At 34.6% G+C, this 17,774-nt stretch overlaps 1 protein-coding gene across 5 annotated transcripts in view; it reads right to left on the minus strand.

Moving 5' to 3' along the window:
• Positions 1 to 615: 615 nt before the first annotated feature.
• LOC110102523 (ATP-dependent DNA helicase SRS2-like protein At4g25120) overlaps positions 616 to 17,774 on the minus strand; it is a 90,390-nt gene continuing 73,231 nt past the window's right edge. For 4 of the 5 annotated variants that reach the window (XM_028697429.1, XM_028697428.1, XM_028697426.1 and 1 more), the window contains 10 exons: positions 13,874 to 13,945; positions 13,686 to 13,772; positions 13,548 to 13,604; positions 12,800 to 12,972; positions 12,586 to 12,688; positions 6,706 to 6,756; positions 5,652 to 5,714; positions 5,516 to 5,575; positions 2,065 to 2,127; positions 616 to 911 (listed from right to left, as the gene is read on the minus strand). In XM_028697429.1, coding sequence (XP_028553262.1) covers positions 822 to 911; positions 2,065 to 2,127; positions 5,516 to 5,575; positions 5,652 to 5,714; positions 6,706 to 6,756; positions 12,586 to 12,688; positions 12,800 to 12,972; positions 13,548 to 13,604; positions 13,686 to 13,772; positions 13,874 to 13,945 — 819 coding nt within the window. In that variant the 3' untranslated portion in view covers positions 616 to 821. The remainder of the gene's footprint in view (positions 912 to 2,064; positions 2,128 to 5,515; positions 5,576 to 5,651; positions 5,715 to 6,705; positions 6,757 to 12,585; positions 12,689 to 12,799; positions 12,973 to 13,547; positions 13,605 to 13,685; positions 13,773 to 13,873; positions 13,946 to 17,774) is intronic. The other variant, XM_028697427.1, reaches the window with a different exon arrangement.

A 17,774-nucleotide genomic window follows, 5' to 3' on the forward strand; every position in this document is an offset into this window, starting at 1 on the left:
TTATATTGGAGTATAAAAATCAATCAATTGGAAAGTCTTAACATTATACATAAATCTGCTTCTTATTGTTGATCTAACCTCAAAATATTTAAATCCCTATTGATTATTTATAAATCATTCATAAGCATACAAATATTGCATCTAATATTCATCAAGAATTTATTATCATACATATAGTATTTTATAACTTTATTTTAAAATTTACTATATCATTTCTTTTTTTTTTTTAATTTTATTTTATTGACATACATCACTTTCGTGTTGCACCCCTTCTTTTAACCATAAAAATAAATAAATAAATAAATAATACAATTACTAAACTCTGAAGTATCACATTTTAAGTCTCTTTTAGAAGGAGAGTAATATGTTTATACATAATTTTCGCTGTGATATTTTAATAATTTCACCCAAATTTTAACACACTTCATCACATTGCTCATGTTCACTCTATCATTGAACAGTATTGAAGCACTTAAAGTGTCTAATAACATTAAAATTGATTGATCTTGAGCCCCTTGAATTTCTACCATCTAGATGTCTAAACATATGAAATTTAGAGATCAAAATATTCATTGCCAATAAATTTGCCAAATTTAAAGATCGAATGATCTCAACTTTTATCTAAAAACTCACAACAGAAGCAATTTACGAATAGAGCTAAAGTAATTTCTCTGCTACAGTAGGGAAAAAAGGTAAAGAGAATTTAAATTTTGAATATAATTTAAAATAACAGAAAAAATTGTCCCAAAGAGAAGAGTGCTGCTTAAATGACAAAAATTATGAGAATAAAATAATGGATAAATTGCTTAAGAACCTCCATTTCAGAGAGATCTGTACTGTTCGATCAAACGTGATGCATGCAGACGTGAAGTAGGAGTGACAGTGCAACCCAAGTTTCGAAGAAACGCAATCTGTGAAATAAACAAAGATGATGATTGTGAGTTTTAAAAGCTAAAAAAAAGAAAAAGAAAAAAATACAATATGTATTATCTGACAAATTAACGAGAATATAAAAATGTCTGCAGTTTCTTTTATACAAATGGCAGAACCTTGTTTTCTCTTTAAAAAAAAAAAACGCAGTTGCCATGGTAATTAGAGATTTATTACAACTTAGGGGCATAAAAGAGTCGAGTTGAGCTCGAGTTAGGGGATGTTCGAGTTCGACTTGCGAGTCAAATATAGAGCTTGAGCTCAACTCGCGACACAAAAACGGGTTTGTCGAGTCTCAAATTTGCCCGCCATTCGTCGAACCAATGGATTTCCCACCCGGTTCTCGTTTTCCTACTCGCATGCGTTTGATGGGGATGAACTGAGGATTTCACCCGGTTTTTGTTTTCCCGCCTGCGTTCGATGGGCCCGAATCGAAGCGTCAAGCGACAAATGTGGGAGGGACCGAGGATCGCAAGCATGCCGGTTCACGAGTTCATGCTCGAATCCCGCCTTCGTTCATCCCATTCGAAATCCCACCTGCATTCACGCGCCCTTGCCCTAATCGAGCCGGCTCACGAGTCATCGAGCCGAACAATAACATGATCAAACTCGAGCTCATTAGCCGGCTCGGCTCACTCACACCCCTACTTTAGCTCCAAAATATTTAGTGATTTACCATCATTAAGTTGAAGAAATCATGTAAAAAGGTTGGACTTACTCGTAAACCTGAACACCATCCAAAAGGATTTATCTATTATCATTTCCTTAGAAGATTCTGAAAATCAAACTTTCAAAACATTCCTATTCCGACGAGTGATTATTTACCTTCACTTCCCTAAGCGAAAAAAAAGAAAAAAAAAAAAGATAAACAGATTTTTCAACAAGTTAATGTCCAGCAAAATGGCTTTAATCTGATAAAATGTTGTCCAGCAAAATGGCTTTAATCTGATAAAATGTTAAGTACCGCCTGGTCGCATTGCAAAATAAGCATAAGCGGATCAAATATTGTCCAAAGATTTTCTTTGGAGAATACCTGATTGTTTACTTGATTAATTATAATATCTTGTGGGCAGTGGAGTAAAAGACAATGCATTCACACTAGAAAGAAAGACAAGTCATAAGAAAGGCTAAAACCTGCTTGGATGTTGCTTCTGCTGATCCCATTGAGTCCTCAATTCTTTGCTTCTGGAAATGTTCCTGAATGCACAAATTACAACATTAACAATTTTTTTCCATGAAGATCTTTAATATCTAACTATATGCATGACTGGTAGATACCCTCCGCCATAAAGTTTCGAAGAAATCTCGAATATCAGCCCTCAACAATCATTAAGGTTTCGTTTGGGACAGATTTCTTACTGCTTCTTAAAGTAACTTTTTAGCATAAAAATTAAAATTTTGTTACTAAAAAGCTGCTTTAAGAAGCAGTGAGAAAGCCGTCCCAAACGAATCCTTAATAGCCTATGCAACTATTGCATAACCAGAAGTCATCTAAAAATTTGTTAAAAAGTTAAAATTTGCGACTGCCACTACAGACAAATCACATGAAGGGAAGGAAAACGGGCAACCCCAACAGGGTTTATCAAGCGAAGAAACAACTTGGTCCAAATGGAGGTCAGCTAGATAATATCATCTCAACAATACATGCCTGCAATGCACTAAAGCACTTTATAGCAGTAACTGTAACAGATTTCGGTACAAAATGGCGACTATATTAAAAAGCCACATGCTGCTACTACTTAAAAGGTAAAAAGTTGGATATAACAAAATAAAAAATATAAAAAAACAAATATTTTCAAAGCTGATTAGCATTTGGTAATCGAACAAGCGCATAGAGATTACTTCTAAAAGGATCTTACAAGATTTTTACTTGGTTCAGTAACTGGGATTAAGGAATACTACTACTAAGCGATCTAATCCTCTATATAGCTCAAAAGAAAGCGAGTCATGAGTGAGAGAGAGAGAGAGAGAGAGAGAGAGAGAGAGAGAGAGAGAGAGAGAGAAGGTATGGAGTCGCTAACCGGCCATGTTTCTAACCAAATTATTTAATTCAATAACAACCAAGCACATAACCATAAAGAGTCTAGTAATAGGAAAAAGGCTGAAAGGATTGTGGGATCCGAAAATTCATGCTCCAACACTGCCGAGGGAGTTTCATGTGCCTTTTGAGTCAAATTTTTAAAATGCATATTGAATTGCAAATACGACACTATCCAAAGATTTGGCCCACATTTAGTTAGGACCTTATGATTTGATTTCTAGTTTTACATAGATGAAAGCCTTTACAATTAATTATCACTCTTAATGAGGGGAGAACTTTCAATAAAAGCTAGTATTTAGAAGATAAGTGCTTAACATATATTATCAACGTTTTGATAAAAAATAAGAAGATTTGTTATAAAGAATTAAAAATTGGTTTAAATGTACAAATTCTGATAATTGGGAAAGCTATAAAGATGCTCGAAAGGAAGCTAAAAAAGTTATTTGCGATGCAAAGAGCTTAGCTTTTAATGATTTATATAATAGATAGATACTAAGGAGAGAAAGATATATGTATAAGTTAGCCAAACAAAGAGATAGAAGTACTAAGGATTTAATTCAAGTAAAGTGTACTAAGGATGAAGATCAAAAAATACTTTTCTTAGAAGATGATATTCAACAAAGGTGGATGAGGTATTTTGCTAAACTTTTTAATGAAGAATGTATAAATACGATTGACTTTATCACCCTAAATGAAAATAAAGATTTTTGTTTTTATCGGCGTATAAGTAAAACCGAAGTTAGAGAGGCTTTAAAGAAAATGAAGCGTAGAAAAGCTGTTGGACCTGGTGATATTCCAATAGAGATGTGGAAATGCTTAGGAGATGAAGGAATTTCTTGGTTTACTAAACTTTTTAATATTATTTTGAAGACTAAAAAGATGCCAGATCAGTGGAGAATGAGTGTGTTAATTTCTATTTTTAAGAATAAAGGTGATGCACAGGAGTGTGCGAATTATAGAGGACTTAAGTTAATGTGTCATACTTTAAGACTATGGGAGCGAGTTATGGAGCGTAGGTTGCGGCGTGATACTAATATTTCTCAAAATCAATTTGGATTCATGCCGGGTAGGTCTACTATGAAAGCCATACATTTATTGAGAGCTTTGATGGAGAAATATAGAAAGAATAAGGAGGATCTACATATGATATTTATTGATTTAGAGAAAGCATATGATAAAGTTCCAAGAGAAGTGCTATGGAGAGTTCTTGAAAAGAAATAAGTTAATAATGCTTATATTCAAATCATTAAAGATATGTATGCATGAGCTATTACTTGTGTTCAAACACAAGGTGGTTTGACCAAGTATTTCGCTATTTCGGTTGGGTTACATCAAGGATCAGCCTTAAGCCCATATCTTTTGTATCATAGTGGGACAAAGGCTTGATGTTTGATGTTAAGTTGGAAATTTACCAACTTATTGACTTATCGACAGTTGGGGGAATACTGACAAGCCTGATTAAGATCCAATGAAACCATCATCCAGCTTGTCATTATCCCTACTCTACTTAGAGGAGAAGGTCAATCCAACTTGATCGAATCATCCTAGTCAGCAGCCATATGCTGCTTCTTTTAAAGGAATATTTGTTGCTGGAGGATTTTTTTAATTAACAAGAAGTCAACAGTGTTACATGAAAAATGTTTGCAAGTATGGTAATGATAAGAAGTCAACATTATGCCATAGCAAACACACTCCACTCGCCTTGCAAAGGAGAGAAAACAGTGAAAGGAGGAAGAAAACCACTGTCCAAGTGCTCCAAACGTCGTCACTGCTGTCACGAGCTCGCAAGAGTCCTCTCCCTTCCTCTCTTGTTTTGCTAGGTTGAATGCACGAAGGCAAACAACTGAAATCTAAGAGATCGAGGCCATTGATTCCATTGCCTAATTTAGAAAGTCAAATGAGCCCAAATTTGACAAATTGGGCTGAAATTGAGCCCATATTTGACAAATTGGGCTCGATTTGGGTTAATTCAAGTCTGATTAGGTCCGATAGAGCCAATTTTATGAAATTGGCATTGAATTTGGTTTGACAAGACTCCACGAGGCTCAATTGTGTTCGATGTGGACCAATTTTGGGTCGATTCAATCAATTTAAGTTTAATTTGATAAAATTGAATTTAATTTAATTTAATTGAGGTTTGATTTGGATCAATTTTAATTTGACGGTGCATGCTCGATCGAGCCCAGTCGGGCTCAAATCGGCTCAATCCGGGCTAATTCAATCTCTATACGAAAATATACGTCAACAATTATACTTCCTTATTTATGTAAGCAGGAATTGTATAATCATATGTACTTCACATCCCTGTATGCAATGCCTTAACTTGAGGACCTAGAGGAAAGCAAGAGATAGATTGTCAAATTAATATTAAAAAAAATACCCTATCAACCAAAGAATTCCATCCATCTAGTTAAATTGACCTCTTTCGGCTAATCACTGGCCAGCTATTTATGCATAAGGCTAACGTTAGAATGTTTAAAATTGAGCTACAAAAACATATCAAGTGATATTTCTGTAGAAACCAAATTTGGACCCTAAACAAACCTGCTTTTCTCTCATCAAATGAGCACGCCTGTACATAGGGATCTGCTCCCACCTCAAAACCTGAACCACGTACATGCTCATCCACTGATATTAGATGAAATAAATAACATTTTGTTGAAATTCAGAAATATCTTACATATTGCGCATAGTGGAAAGCTTGATCATTACTTAAACAGGATTTTAAAACACGCAAGGTATCCTGCATTAACAAATTTCAATGGTAAAAACAAAGATTGCCGGCATCCAGTGAACAAAACAATAAGTAAAAGCTGAAATTATTGAAGAATATTATGAAAGTTGCTTGAATAATTATATATGAAAATTTCTGCGCATAAGCATTAAACGTTTCAGCCTATATCCATGATAACAAGGAGTACTTGGAAAAGACCAAAGGTACCCGACAATATATAATACTTCAGCAGATTGAAAACATGAAATATGATTTTATATTCAACATACTATAATTAAATTTCAAACAAAAACCCGTAACATATATGAAAGAAGAAATGTCAATATTTCGTATATATCATTACATCAACAAGTAGTCATACTAGAAAAAAAGGTATAAAAGTTCCCAAAAGAATAACAATGTAGACCATTACATCAACAAGTTAGTCACAAAAGAAAAAAAAAGTATAGAAGTTCCCAAAAGAATAGATAAATACACTGTTAAAAAAATCGGACTCGATTGGCCGATCCAACTGTGAACCGGTCTTATGACCGGTCCGGTTCATCCAAAAAACCATTTTTGTATTGAAACGGCCGGAACCGTTGGTTCAACCGACAAACCACTGAACCGGTCACGATTCTCTTGAACCAGCCGGTTCAATTTTTGAATTATTTGAATAATTAAATAAATTATTTTAAAATGTTCATTAGTCCAGTTTTGTTAGGGGAAGGCCAATAGTTGCTTAAGAACCTTGAGGTCACGTAGTTCTTTTGCAAGATTTCAAGTTCTCTAATCTTATTTTTATTTTATTTATCTCTGTCAAGCACCATGATGCCTTGGGTACTCCTTTTATAATATAAAACTTGATGAGGCCAATGTGCCATCGATTTCCAAGATCAGTACAAGAGATGACAGCATAAATAGAAAATTAACCTGCATACTACTTTGAGCATTGCCATGTAAACTAAAGAAATTAGTGTAAGAATGGAAACAAACAAAAAGGAGTATGTAAACGCAAGACCTTATGTTTGTATGTTTTATTCCTCAGCCTTTCATCAATCACAAAGTTGACCTGTAGCCACAGATACATAGAAGTAAATTCATAGAGCCATATAAACAATAAAATACACAGATAAATGTCAAGTGAACGTTAGCACATAAGAAATTCTTATAACTTCAAATATTAGCTGATTGAAACTATTAGATGCTTTTGTCCAAATCAAACAACAACAACAACAATCTTTTATCCCACTATGTGGGATCGGCTACACAAATTATTGTTCTCCATTGTGTCTTGTTAAGAGTCAAATTCTCATTTAAATTTAATAAAAGAAAAGTCGTTACAAATATTTTCTAGCCAAGCCTTTTTGGGTCTACTTCTACGGTTCTACCTATGGTTGGAGAAATTTTGTCATCCATTCTTAAAATATTGAGATATTTTGTGATTGAGCATGACATATAAGATAATATATTAAACTTGTGATGCACCATAATCTAATTTATAAAAATTATTCTTTTATCTTTTAATATATAACAACCATAGATATCTAATTTTTTTCATTAATATAAATATTAGCGGAAATAAAACTATCGATCAAAACATCAATATATACATATGTATTTATTTCTCCAAAAACCATGTCCACTACTCAGGGTCTATATAATCATTTCACAACTACTCTGTCCAAAGTACAAAAGAATAACTAAAATAATAAAAACCTGAAATTGAAATATCTTGATCAATCTCATACCCCTGCTTCCTTGTCATGACTTGTAATCATATATAATGAGTTCAAGAGTCTAATAAGTGCTGAATTTTTACAACTAACTCAAAGGACTGTAAAGAAGCAATATACATATCGTCAGTCAATTCATAGCAATAACAATCATATGATTATGAATCGATATAGAACCAACAAAACACACATACAAAAGTAGTAAAGTCTGTAGCGTCACATTCCAACCCGAACAGGATTCCTACCGTGTTGAGTAGGGGAAGAAAATCAGTGGTTAATGGAGCATTCGAGAGAAGATGTGAGGGGAAGAGCAAACCGTGAACAAGGGGAAGGAGTTAATGGGGTTTAATGGTGCATTAAAGAAAATTAAGAGGGGAGAGAGAGAGGAGGCCGGTGATAGGAAATAATTAAGTTCTCAAGTATTCCTAACTCAAATCAGTAAAAATACAGCAACTAACTGCTGTCCACAACGTTAAAACAGCAGGAATTCAGAGAAACGCACCAGAAAATAGGGAAAAACAGGAAAAAAACACAAGATCTTGCTTGTATTCTACTAGAATTCAAAGAAAGCAACAAAGATACAATTTGTTCTTCAATTCGAGAGGAAGAACAACTCTCCAACGTTCTCCGGCGAAGCCAATAGCCCAAGCACACAAACCCTAGATCTCAAAAGAGAATTCAAATTCAAGATGAGGAGCTAATTCCCCCCAAACTCCTAATTATACAAAATTAATCATAAAGGACAATCATAAACTTCCTAAAACAGCCTCTCACGTTCAAATTTTCCCTCCTAAACTCCCCCCAAAAGCCCACGCGGAACCTCACGGTTCCGCACCCCCCGTTTTTCTCTGCCTGGAATAGAATTGGACCGGTCCCTGTTGGACCAGTCCAGCCGGCCCAGGATGGGCCGGTCTAACAGCCGGCCATGTAAAAAAAAGGGTGATGTGGCTTTAGGTTTGAGTAGGTGGGGACCACATAGGATTAAATTAATATAATTAAAATTCCGATTTTAATTTCAGAATTAATTATATTAAGTAACTCCCAACTCATATGACAATAAGAAGGAATTGAAATTTGAATTTCAAAAAGATTGTAACTCCCCGTAATTAATATCCTAATTTAATTTGACTTAATTAGGAAATTTATTAGGGGAGGAGAATTCAAAATTCGAATAGGTGGGCTAGAGGAAAACCGGCAGCAAAGCTTCACGGGTGGCCAGCGACAAGGCTGAGGGTGGCCGGCGGCAAGGACTCCACGGTGGACGGTGGGCCGCTGGGCGATTTTCTGGCCGGCGGGAGGGCTTTGCAGGCCGGCGGGATGGGGTGCTGGGTTGGTCGGCGGGAGGCTGGCCGGCGGTTGGCTAGAGGAAAGGGGCGGCGCCAAGGATCCAAGGAGGGAGGAAAAGGGCAATTCTAATAGGGATTACTATGCCACAGATTCACCTTGATTTCCCACACCAATTGATCACAAAGATAATGGAGAAGAAGGTCTAGAACTCACAAAGAGATCTAGCTCTTCTCAAAACTCACTAAGAGATTTGAGAGAGATATGCACTCACAAAGAGAACACAAAATAAATTTTCATTTCATCTAAAACTAATCATACATAGGAAAATGACCATATATATAGGCCTCCAAATAACAAAGAAAACAAAAGACTAAAATGTCCCTTGGGCTACAATAGCGACTAAATACCCATAAGGGCAAAAACAGAAACACATAGAAATCAAATAAACTACTACATAAATGACTCAAAATAAAACTCATGATCGTGGCCGTCGATCTCCGACGTCTCCTGATGGTTAAAACTCATGATCGTGGCCGTCGATCTCCGGCGTCTCCTGATGGTACATAAGTCGAAATCTCTGACGATGTCCTCATAATCAAAGATCCAAGTAATAATACTGAGCAATCTAATAAACTGAAATTCATATCACAAAACAAAGCAAAATAGTTCATATCAATTTTATCTTTTCCCGAGCCCAAATTACCGAGGATTGTGTAAAACACTATTTAAGACTTTAATTGTACTACGACTTTATTTTTAAGAGTCTTGATTATTTTAAATTCAACTAAAATAACACAAATTCCAAAATTACTAGTATAAAATTTTCAAAAAATACTCAACACAATTATAATTTTAATCTTTATAGCATATAAAAAGTATCCAACAAAAATTTTTCCCATGCAAAGTTATCCTCTTTTTTCGATAATGAAAATATAAATTTATTCAAAAATTTTAGAAAATTTTTATTATTTTTTAAAACTAATATAGGCATAAAGTGGCCTACCTCGATCCAGACAACTTTCCCAAATGTGCCGACATCTAAAAACAGTTCAAAAATAGACTTTTTATTCTCTAAACCTCTCTCTATCTCTCTCCTCAACGATGGATAAATGCAATCGAAATGAATCAAAGTAGTTTTAAAATATATTTAAAGTGTAGCAAGTGGCTTAGCGATGAAGCGCTACAACCTAGCGCTACGATGCTAGTTCAAAATCTTAAAGCCCAAAGCTTATAGCACTGCAATGTTATTATTTGGCGGTTGATACTGTCGCAACGTTGAGGCGCTTGAACACCCAACATTGGGGCACTCCAATAATGACATTCCTTAGATTTTGGCAAATTCCACTCCAAATACTTGGGACACATTTTAGAATACAGTCAACCATTTTCATACACCAAACCACTCCCAAAGACATGCAAAGGGGTTCAAACCTTAAAAAAATAAAAAATTTACTTTTTCCACTTAAGTCAAAACAGTTTAAAACAACAGTTGAATATGGAGGTGTCACATATGGCCAATAAAACAATACGGTATGAAAGCTAGTAAAATAATATGGAAGCTAGTAAAACAATAAGGTGGGAAAACCAGTAAATTAGTATAGTCGTCAAATCAATAAAACAATCATCATATCAATATTATCAATCAGTAAATAAATCATATAAAATGATAAAATCAAAGCATTGGTAAAGATTGTTGAAATCATATCAATGCAGTAAAACCCTATTATGATGTACACATGCTATCAAGTTATTACATATAAGTATCAAATGTATCTTAATCACATGCTCAGTATGAGTACAATATCATCAGTAAAACCTGTGGCAATAAAAATAAATTCGTACAGTGATAACAAATCAATAAATAGTAACAGTAAATAAATAAAGGAATCAATAGAATGCATTTTAGAAGTCACACTAAACAAAAAGTCCTTATTTAAGCAGTGTTTTTCCAGTAAGCAGTAATCTGTATTAATATCTCATTGGCTCATCACTATTTGTCCGTTGGGACAATAATAACTCTTTATAACCCCCAATCAATACCACATGAATTAGTAAATGATAACATCATTGATGAAATCAACTTTAAAGGAAAGCTCGTCGACCCACTATTATTTATATGGCAATTAGTCTCCAACCAACATTGATGAAATCAACTTTTACTTGCCCTCACATATTATTATCACAGTATGATAACAAGAATAGTGACCAGCTGTTACCTAATCACATACTCATTTTTATTCTCAAAGCTTGTACTAACAATATGCTTAAATAAAAATATCTAATTTTTATACAGTATAAATCATACAAAATTCAATAAATTCTATTTTAGCCAGTGAAATTCAATAATATTACAGTTAAAATGTTTATATTAACGACATCTATCACATACCATAAGTTATGCAATGAAAGTTAACTAAAAATAAAGATATAGCAACGTTTGCAACTTTTGATCAAATTAAAAATACAAAATACACAAAATCCTTAAAATCAAAAATAGGGTAATGGTTCCTTAGAGACGAGCAAATTTCTTAAGAGGGTCAACTGACGAGCCTCAAATCTTCACTTTCTTTTCTCTCTCTTCACTTTTCTTTTATTTTTCCTCTAACTACTCTATATTAGTCAAATTAAGGAAGATTAAATGACTTTAAGGGCAAGGTATGGAATAGGATATTTATAATAAAATAACAATAATATATGAATGCAACTAAGCAATTATTTAATTTTCACAAAAAATCAATATAAATTCTTTTATATTTACAAATCGGGAATTTCAAAAATTATAAAAAAATATTCATAAAATAGCTCATCATGTTTAAAAAACTTTGATAAAATCAATTTGCAAAACAAACACATGCTGGTCTCAAAACCCTCACTTGTACAAACAGGTATCAATTTTTCACACTGAGCCAAAAGTTCGGAGAAAATTATGTTGCTTGGAATCAATAACAAAATTCATAATTTTATTTGAATAGAGATTTTATTCTATTCAATATTTGGTTACATAGGGTTTATTTTATTATGGGGTACGGATGCCTTATAAAGATAAACCTCTATGGTTAATTACATCTTAAGTATTTGTTAATTGATAATTTTTTTTATTAAACTAGTGGTTTATTTATATTATTTAAAACATTGGCTAATTTTTTCATTTCGGAGTTTGAAAAAGTCTTATTCAAAGATTTGATCATTGAGAATTTTAAAGGAGATAGTGATCAACTTAAATAAAATTTTAGGAATGGAAGCCAAGAGGAGGAAAATATAGGATACTTAATTCTAAGAAACTCAGAGGTGCACTTAATTCTTTGAGAATTTCAGGTTATTCTCCTAAAATAACTATCCACGTTCAGTGATCCCTCTTTTCTCCTTCTGTCCCATGGCACTTCCATTCTCTCTCTCACAAAGATGTTCGCTCAACTTAGCCTCTCTTAGTTTGGTTTCTCTGTTCCGCGTATTCTCTCTCATCGCCTTGTCTCAAGAAAATTCATTTATCTCGCTTTCCATTTCCCTCCCTTCTTCCCCATCCATGCTTTATTCTCTCTATTTTTATTTTCCATGCTTCCCTCTCTCCTGCTTCTCTTCTCCATTTAAATATGATCCATCTATCAGATATCAGGACCCATTGATCTCACACCTCAATGCAAATTCATGCCAACTTGAAATGATGACTATATACCTTAACTAAAGGCTCTTAGCTGACAATTCCATAAATTAAGATCATCCGTATTAATGTCCTTCACAAGGCCCCTAATAAATAAAAGAAAAGGCTGCAAAAAGACCACTAAAAACACAGCACAATAATGCCACACCAACATATAAAGCACCTTCAATGATTTCAATATGCTATACAAGCATAAATGATTTATTTTAAATGTAAATACCAAAAAAACCTTATCAAGCAGCCGTTTTGGATGTTGAAATGCTTGCTTTTTGGCCCATTGGTGAAATAAATGTGAGACAATCAACCGTTCTTCAATATTGAAGCTATCCAATAAAAACAAAACAAAATTGGAACATATATTATAAACACAAAAACCAGATATAAGTTGCATGAGCTGCATGCTATATTTATCAAATGTAATATTTCACAAGTACCTCTTCAAAAAATCATTCCCAACACCAGCATCCGGCATTTCTATTAAACTGTCTGGAAAATGTTCACTGTTACAGTTTTTATCTACTTCATTTGATGATACACTTTTGGAATCAAAAAGATCAGTTCCACTTTCAGCATGCAAATCTCCCAGTTTATTTGCTTGTGCCTCACCCTACATATTCATTTGACCAAGAAACAGAAAGGCAATTACAACAATTTTGCTTCTTATTCATAGAGCTCAACAATGACAAAATATATTTCTCAAATGCAGATGGTCAACAGTCACTAAATTGAAACCTTTAAATATCAATTAATTAACTATAAAGAAAATTAAATATTACTGAATAGTCTCTAATTGACAATTGTTTTAGATAAGCAAATACACATAAGCCTTAATAGTATTTACGTCAACGTAATTTAGTGAGGAAAGATTTTCACAAGTAAAAAATTCATCAATTTAAAAAATATAAAATACTATTACTTTAAGGCTTTGAAAGCTTAAACAAATTATCAAAAAAGCATATTAAAAGCTGATCGATATTCTTTCTAATAGTCCTAACATATCCTGAGAATTTTTTAGTCTTCATCTCTTGAAGTTATGAAGAGACGCCTTTAGTGAATTCATCGTATAGCTTATCTTTTGCACCATAGCACTTACGTCAGCTTAACCAGTGATGCAACATTATTTCTTTTGTCCAGCGTAAACAATTAGTGTAGACAGAGGCAATACAACGACTGATCACGCACCTGGAGTTCAACAAGATGACCAGGGATCTCCTTCAAAAACCTTGAAGGTTGGAGCAACTGGAACGATAAGTGGAAATAAGGCAAAAGTGAATAAAAGCAAAAAACAGAAATTGTGTTAAAAATAAGCAAAATTTTTACCTTCCAATTACAGTCCACGGTATTATATAAAATATATAACTTTTCACGAGCACGAGTCATGGCAACATAAAATAATCTTCGTTCCTCCTATAAGAAAACATAAATTCACTTGAATGAATAAGGAACAGAAAATTATTTTACGAAGTAAAAGAGAATTAAATGAAGAAAAAAAAATCAGCTAGGTGCACCTCTAATTTCATCCCATTTTCCTGCACAGCACCGTCAAACTCATGGAGTAATGGAATTTCGGTATCATTTGCCTGCATGTTAGGATTATAGAATAATCGCAGGGGAATGAAAAGAAAGAAAAAATTGTATGCATTGTCCATCCAATCATTAAAATATCAAAGTTAATGCTAATTATAATTCTGCATTTAAGCTAATGCCACACGAAAAATCTTGACATGTGCTAAAAACAAAAGAATAAAAAAGGCTAATAAACAACAATTTAAAACTATATGCAGAAGCACACAACATACCCAATATAGTCTACAAATTTTGTACCACAAGAAGCAAGTCGTTATTAGGAGGAATAGTGAATAATAAATAAAAGAATTTTTTGTTTGATTCCTCAGAAATAGGCTTTATCTGATGTCTCATGAGTCAGGTTAAAAACCCAATCTTATGATTGTTATATGCATAATGTTTAGAAACCTGCCACTAAATTAGTGAATTAAATTCCTAATAGAGTTTGAATAGAACCAGCTTTATTGGACCCATAGTTGGTTATTAAACATATGAATAACTCTGATATGCCTAGGAGACAAAAACAACAACCACACAATGGAAAACTGTAGAAATACAAATAAAGATGACTAATTTTTTATTGTAACTTCAATAAGAAAGAAAGATAGAAGTGAATTACAATTTGAGAAGTAGATCGACTCTCCCAAATAACCTAGACGACACTAAAAAGCCTTTACGAAAAAAAAAATTACAACAAATCTCAAATAAAATTCTGCATACACAAAATAAACCCTAAACTTAAACCTAGACGGCATTAAGGGAGCGGCAGCAGTAATGGGAAAAGGGATTAGAACAAATCATTAATGCCTGCTAACGTGAGGTAGGAAAATAGGGAACGATATATTTAAATCCCAATCTTTCATAAATTGATTTGATTAAATTTAAAATAACTTTCCAAAAATAGAATTATAGGAATTTAAATTAAGAAGGAATTAATGGAATTTGATTAATGTAGGGAATTAAGGAAAGAAATAATTAAATCCCTTTTGAATTTGAAATTCAAATAGGATTTAAAAATGGAAACTTTTTCAAAGAGAGGTTATGAAGCAATTAGAAAATAACTCCTAATTGGCTCATAAATGGGCCGGCGGCTTGCATGAATAAGGGGAGCATTGAATGTTGTGATTGAGGGCTTCTAAACTTGATTTTAGGAGTTAGGAATGTAATGAAATAAATCCAATTTGAATTTGAAATTCAAATTGATTTAAATTAAGTACTTTCCTAAAATAGGCGAACTAAATTAGGAAATAAGTTTTGAATTTCAAATTTAGAAAATTTGAATTTCAAACTAAGTCTTAATATCATGCACCCCAAATTAGGAAAGCTAAGGAGAGAGGAAAAAGGATGAGGCCAGCGGCTAGGGAGCTAAGGCCGACGGTTTGGAGGTTTTTCGGGTGAGGGACCGGCGGCGAGGTGGAGATGGAGACGACGTGACGGTGGAAGTAAGAAGATGAAAAAATAAGACTACGAGGAGCAATAAGAAGGAACAAAATAAAAATAAAAAGATAGAAAATAAACGATAGAAGATAAAAACCGCGAGCCTTGGACTCTTCCAAAGACTAACGGGTGATTCTTTGCCCTTCTCCAAGGGACTTTAATTCACGAGCCCGGACCCATCCTGCGGCTGGTGAAGACTCCGATTCCTCTCCATAGAAATCTCACTATCGTCCTCTCACAAGAGCACAATTGTTGAATACAAATTTTTAATATCAATTCTTCATCCTCATTACAATAGCTTAAGGCCCAATATATAGGCCACAACATAAGAAAAACTCAAAATTACAAAATTGCCCCTTGGGCCACAACACTCACATAAACTAACCGAGGGGTAAAACAGGAAATAACATAAAATAAGAGCTAAAATTCAGAAAATAACTCATAAATGAAGATTTAAATAATAGCTGTTGATTTACGACGCCTCCTGTGATAGATGTGTCAAATATTTGTACCGATGTCCGCATCATTCTCCCTAGGTGGGAGAATACTCGACTGCGCCGAGTTAGCATCACAACTGCTCTTGTACAACTCTGGACTGTTATTTGGAAACAATAAACCCAATGGCATTTTTGCAAAGATTTTCAAACAACCCCAATTTCCCACAAGATCAACTTGCTTGTTGCACTTTAGCTTGCCAATTTCCTTAACCGTAGTCAAGGGCTCACCTTCCAAACTGTCGCACTTCTTTTCGCTTGCAGGAACTTGTTCACTCTCATAGATGGCTTCACTAGCGATAGGAGCAATATTAAGTTCTATGGATATCACTTCCAGAGCTTCATCAACCTTCACTGTTATAGGAGAGCTAACTGGGTCAGGAGAAACTTTTGCTTCAGTAGGAGTTGTAATTGAATCAACCAAGTCTCTCTCTGCGTTATTTGCAGTCACGCATTTCTCCTTGTCAACCAATTCATGTTCTTCCTTGATCATCTTATGTTTCTCTTTGATTTGCACAGTGAGTGGGAAATTGAAAGCTTCATTGGCCTCCATCCATTTGTCCACTCTATCCACTATCTCTCTGTCTCTTAGTGTCTTTTTTCTACCCTTTGATGAAGGGGGTTTTGTGTAAAACGGTGGGTCAGTCCTACCTCGCTCTAGGTTATCGAATCATTCGATTGTTTCACGGTGGAGGTCGGCTAAGTCCGCTTGATTCTCCTTGAGATGTTGACTAATGGCGCCCAGTTGACCTACCACCCAGTCTAGAGTCCTTCCAAGTTGATCCGAGTCCATGCTTTGATACCAAACTGATGTAGAACAGGTAGGATGGCAAAAAATCTGAAACAATTCCTTTCAGGAATTCTGAAAAGTTTCAGATTTTTCTTTTCAGGAAATACTTCCAAAATCTGAGATTGTTCTTTTCACCTTGGCCGAATTTCCCTTCATACCTAGGCTATAAACTATTTCCTAATACTAGAGGTTGGATTTAGGAAACAAGAGCATTCACTCCCTCTCAATCACGTGAGCTTCTCTCCCACCCGTCTCCCTCCTCTTTCTCTCACAGCTCCTCTCTTTCCCCAATTCACTATTGACTTTGAGCCCACACCGCTGCCCCTCTTAATGCCTTTTCCTCTGCTTATTAACCGCTGAAACTCCTCTCAGAACTTGTAAGAAAAATCTGAGAATTTTCAGATTTCTTGAAAAGAAAAATCTGAAACTTTTCGGAATTCCTGAAAGGAATTGTTTCAGATTTTTTCCATCCTACCCATTCTACACCAGTTAGAAAAATCTGAGAATTTTCAGATTTCCTGAAAAGAAAAATCTGATACTTTTCAGAATTCTTGAAAGGAATTGTTTCAGATTTTTTCCATCCTACCCGTTCTACATCAGAAATCTGAGAATTTTCAGATTTCCTGAAAGGAAAAATCTAAAACTTTTCAGAATTCCTGAAAGGAATTGTTTCAGATTTTTTGCCATCCTACCCGATCTACATCAATTAATCCCTTCCTTAATTCCTCTTCTCACTTATGTAATGATAGATTGGGCCCCACAAGGGGGATCGGCCTACCGCACTCTCCCTGATCAATACTTCTCTCCCCAAAATGAAAATTGTCCTCAAGGTGGAAGGTAGGAAACTGTCTCCTGATTGTCTCATATGGCTCCCATGCGGCATCATGCTCTGGCAAATCTTTCCAGTTGATTAGCACCTCTTGTGCCCCTGTCTCCCCTCTGCGCACACCAGCTACTTCCAGGGTCTTCAAAATGACCTCCATTCCTCTGTTAAAGTTGGGGGTAGAGATGATGGTGTATGCTCTCCTACTGCCTTCCTCAACCAAGAATGAAAGACTGGGTGCAAAGTTGATGAAAGTAGTAGCCTCAGTTGATAGGGTACTGCTCCAATATGCTCCACGA

This window comes from Dendrobium catenatum, unplaced genomic scaffold (assembly GCF_001605985.2).
Source record: "Dendrobium catenatum unplaced genomic scaffold, ASM160598v2 fragScaff_scaffold_932, whole genome shotgun sequence".
In the NCBI taxonomy this organism is placed as follows: Eukaryota; Viridiplantae; Streptophyta; class Magnoliopsida; order Asparagales; family Orchidaceae; genus Dendrobium; species Dendrobium catenatum.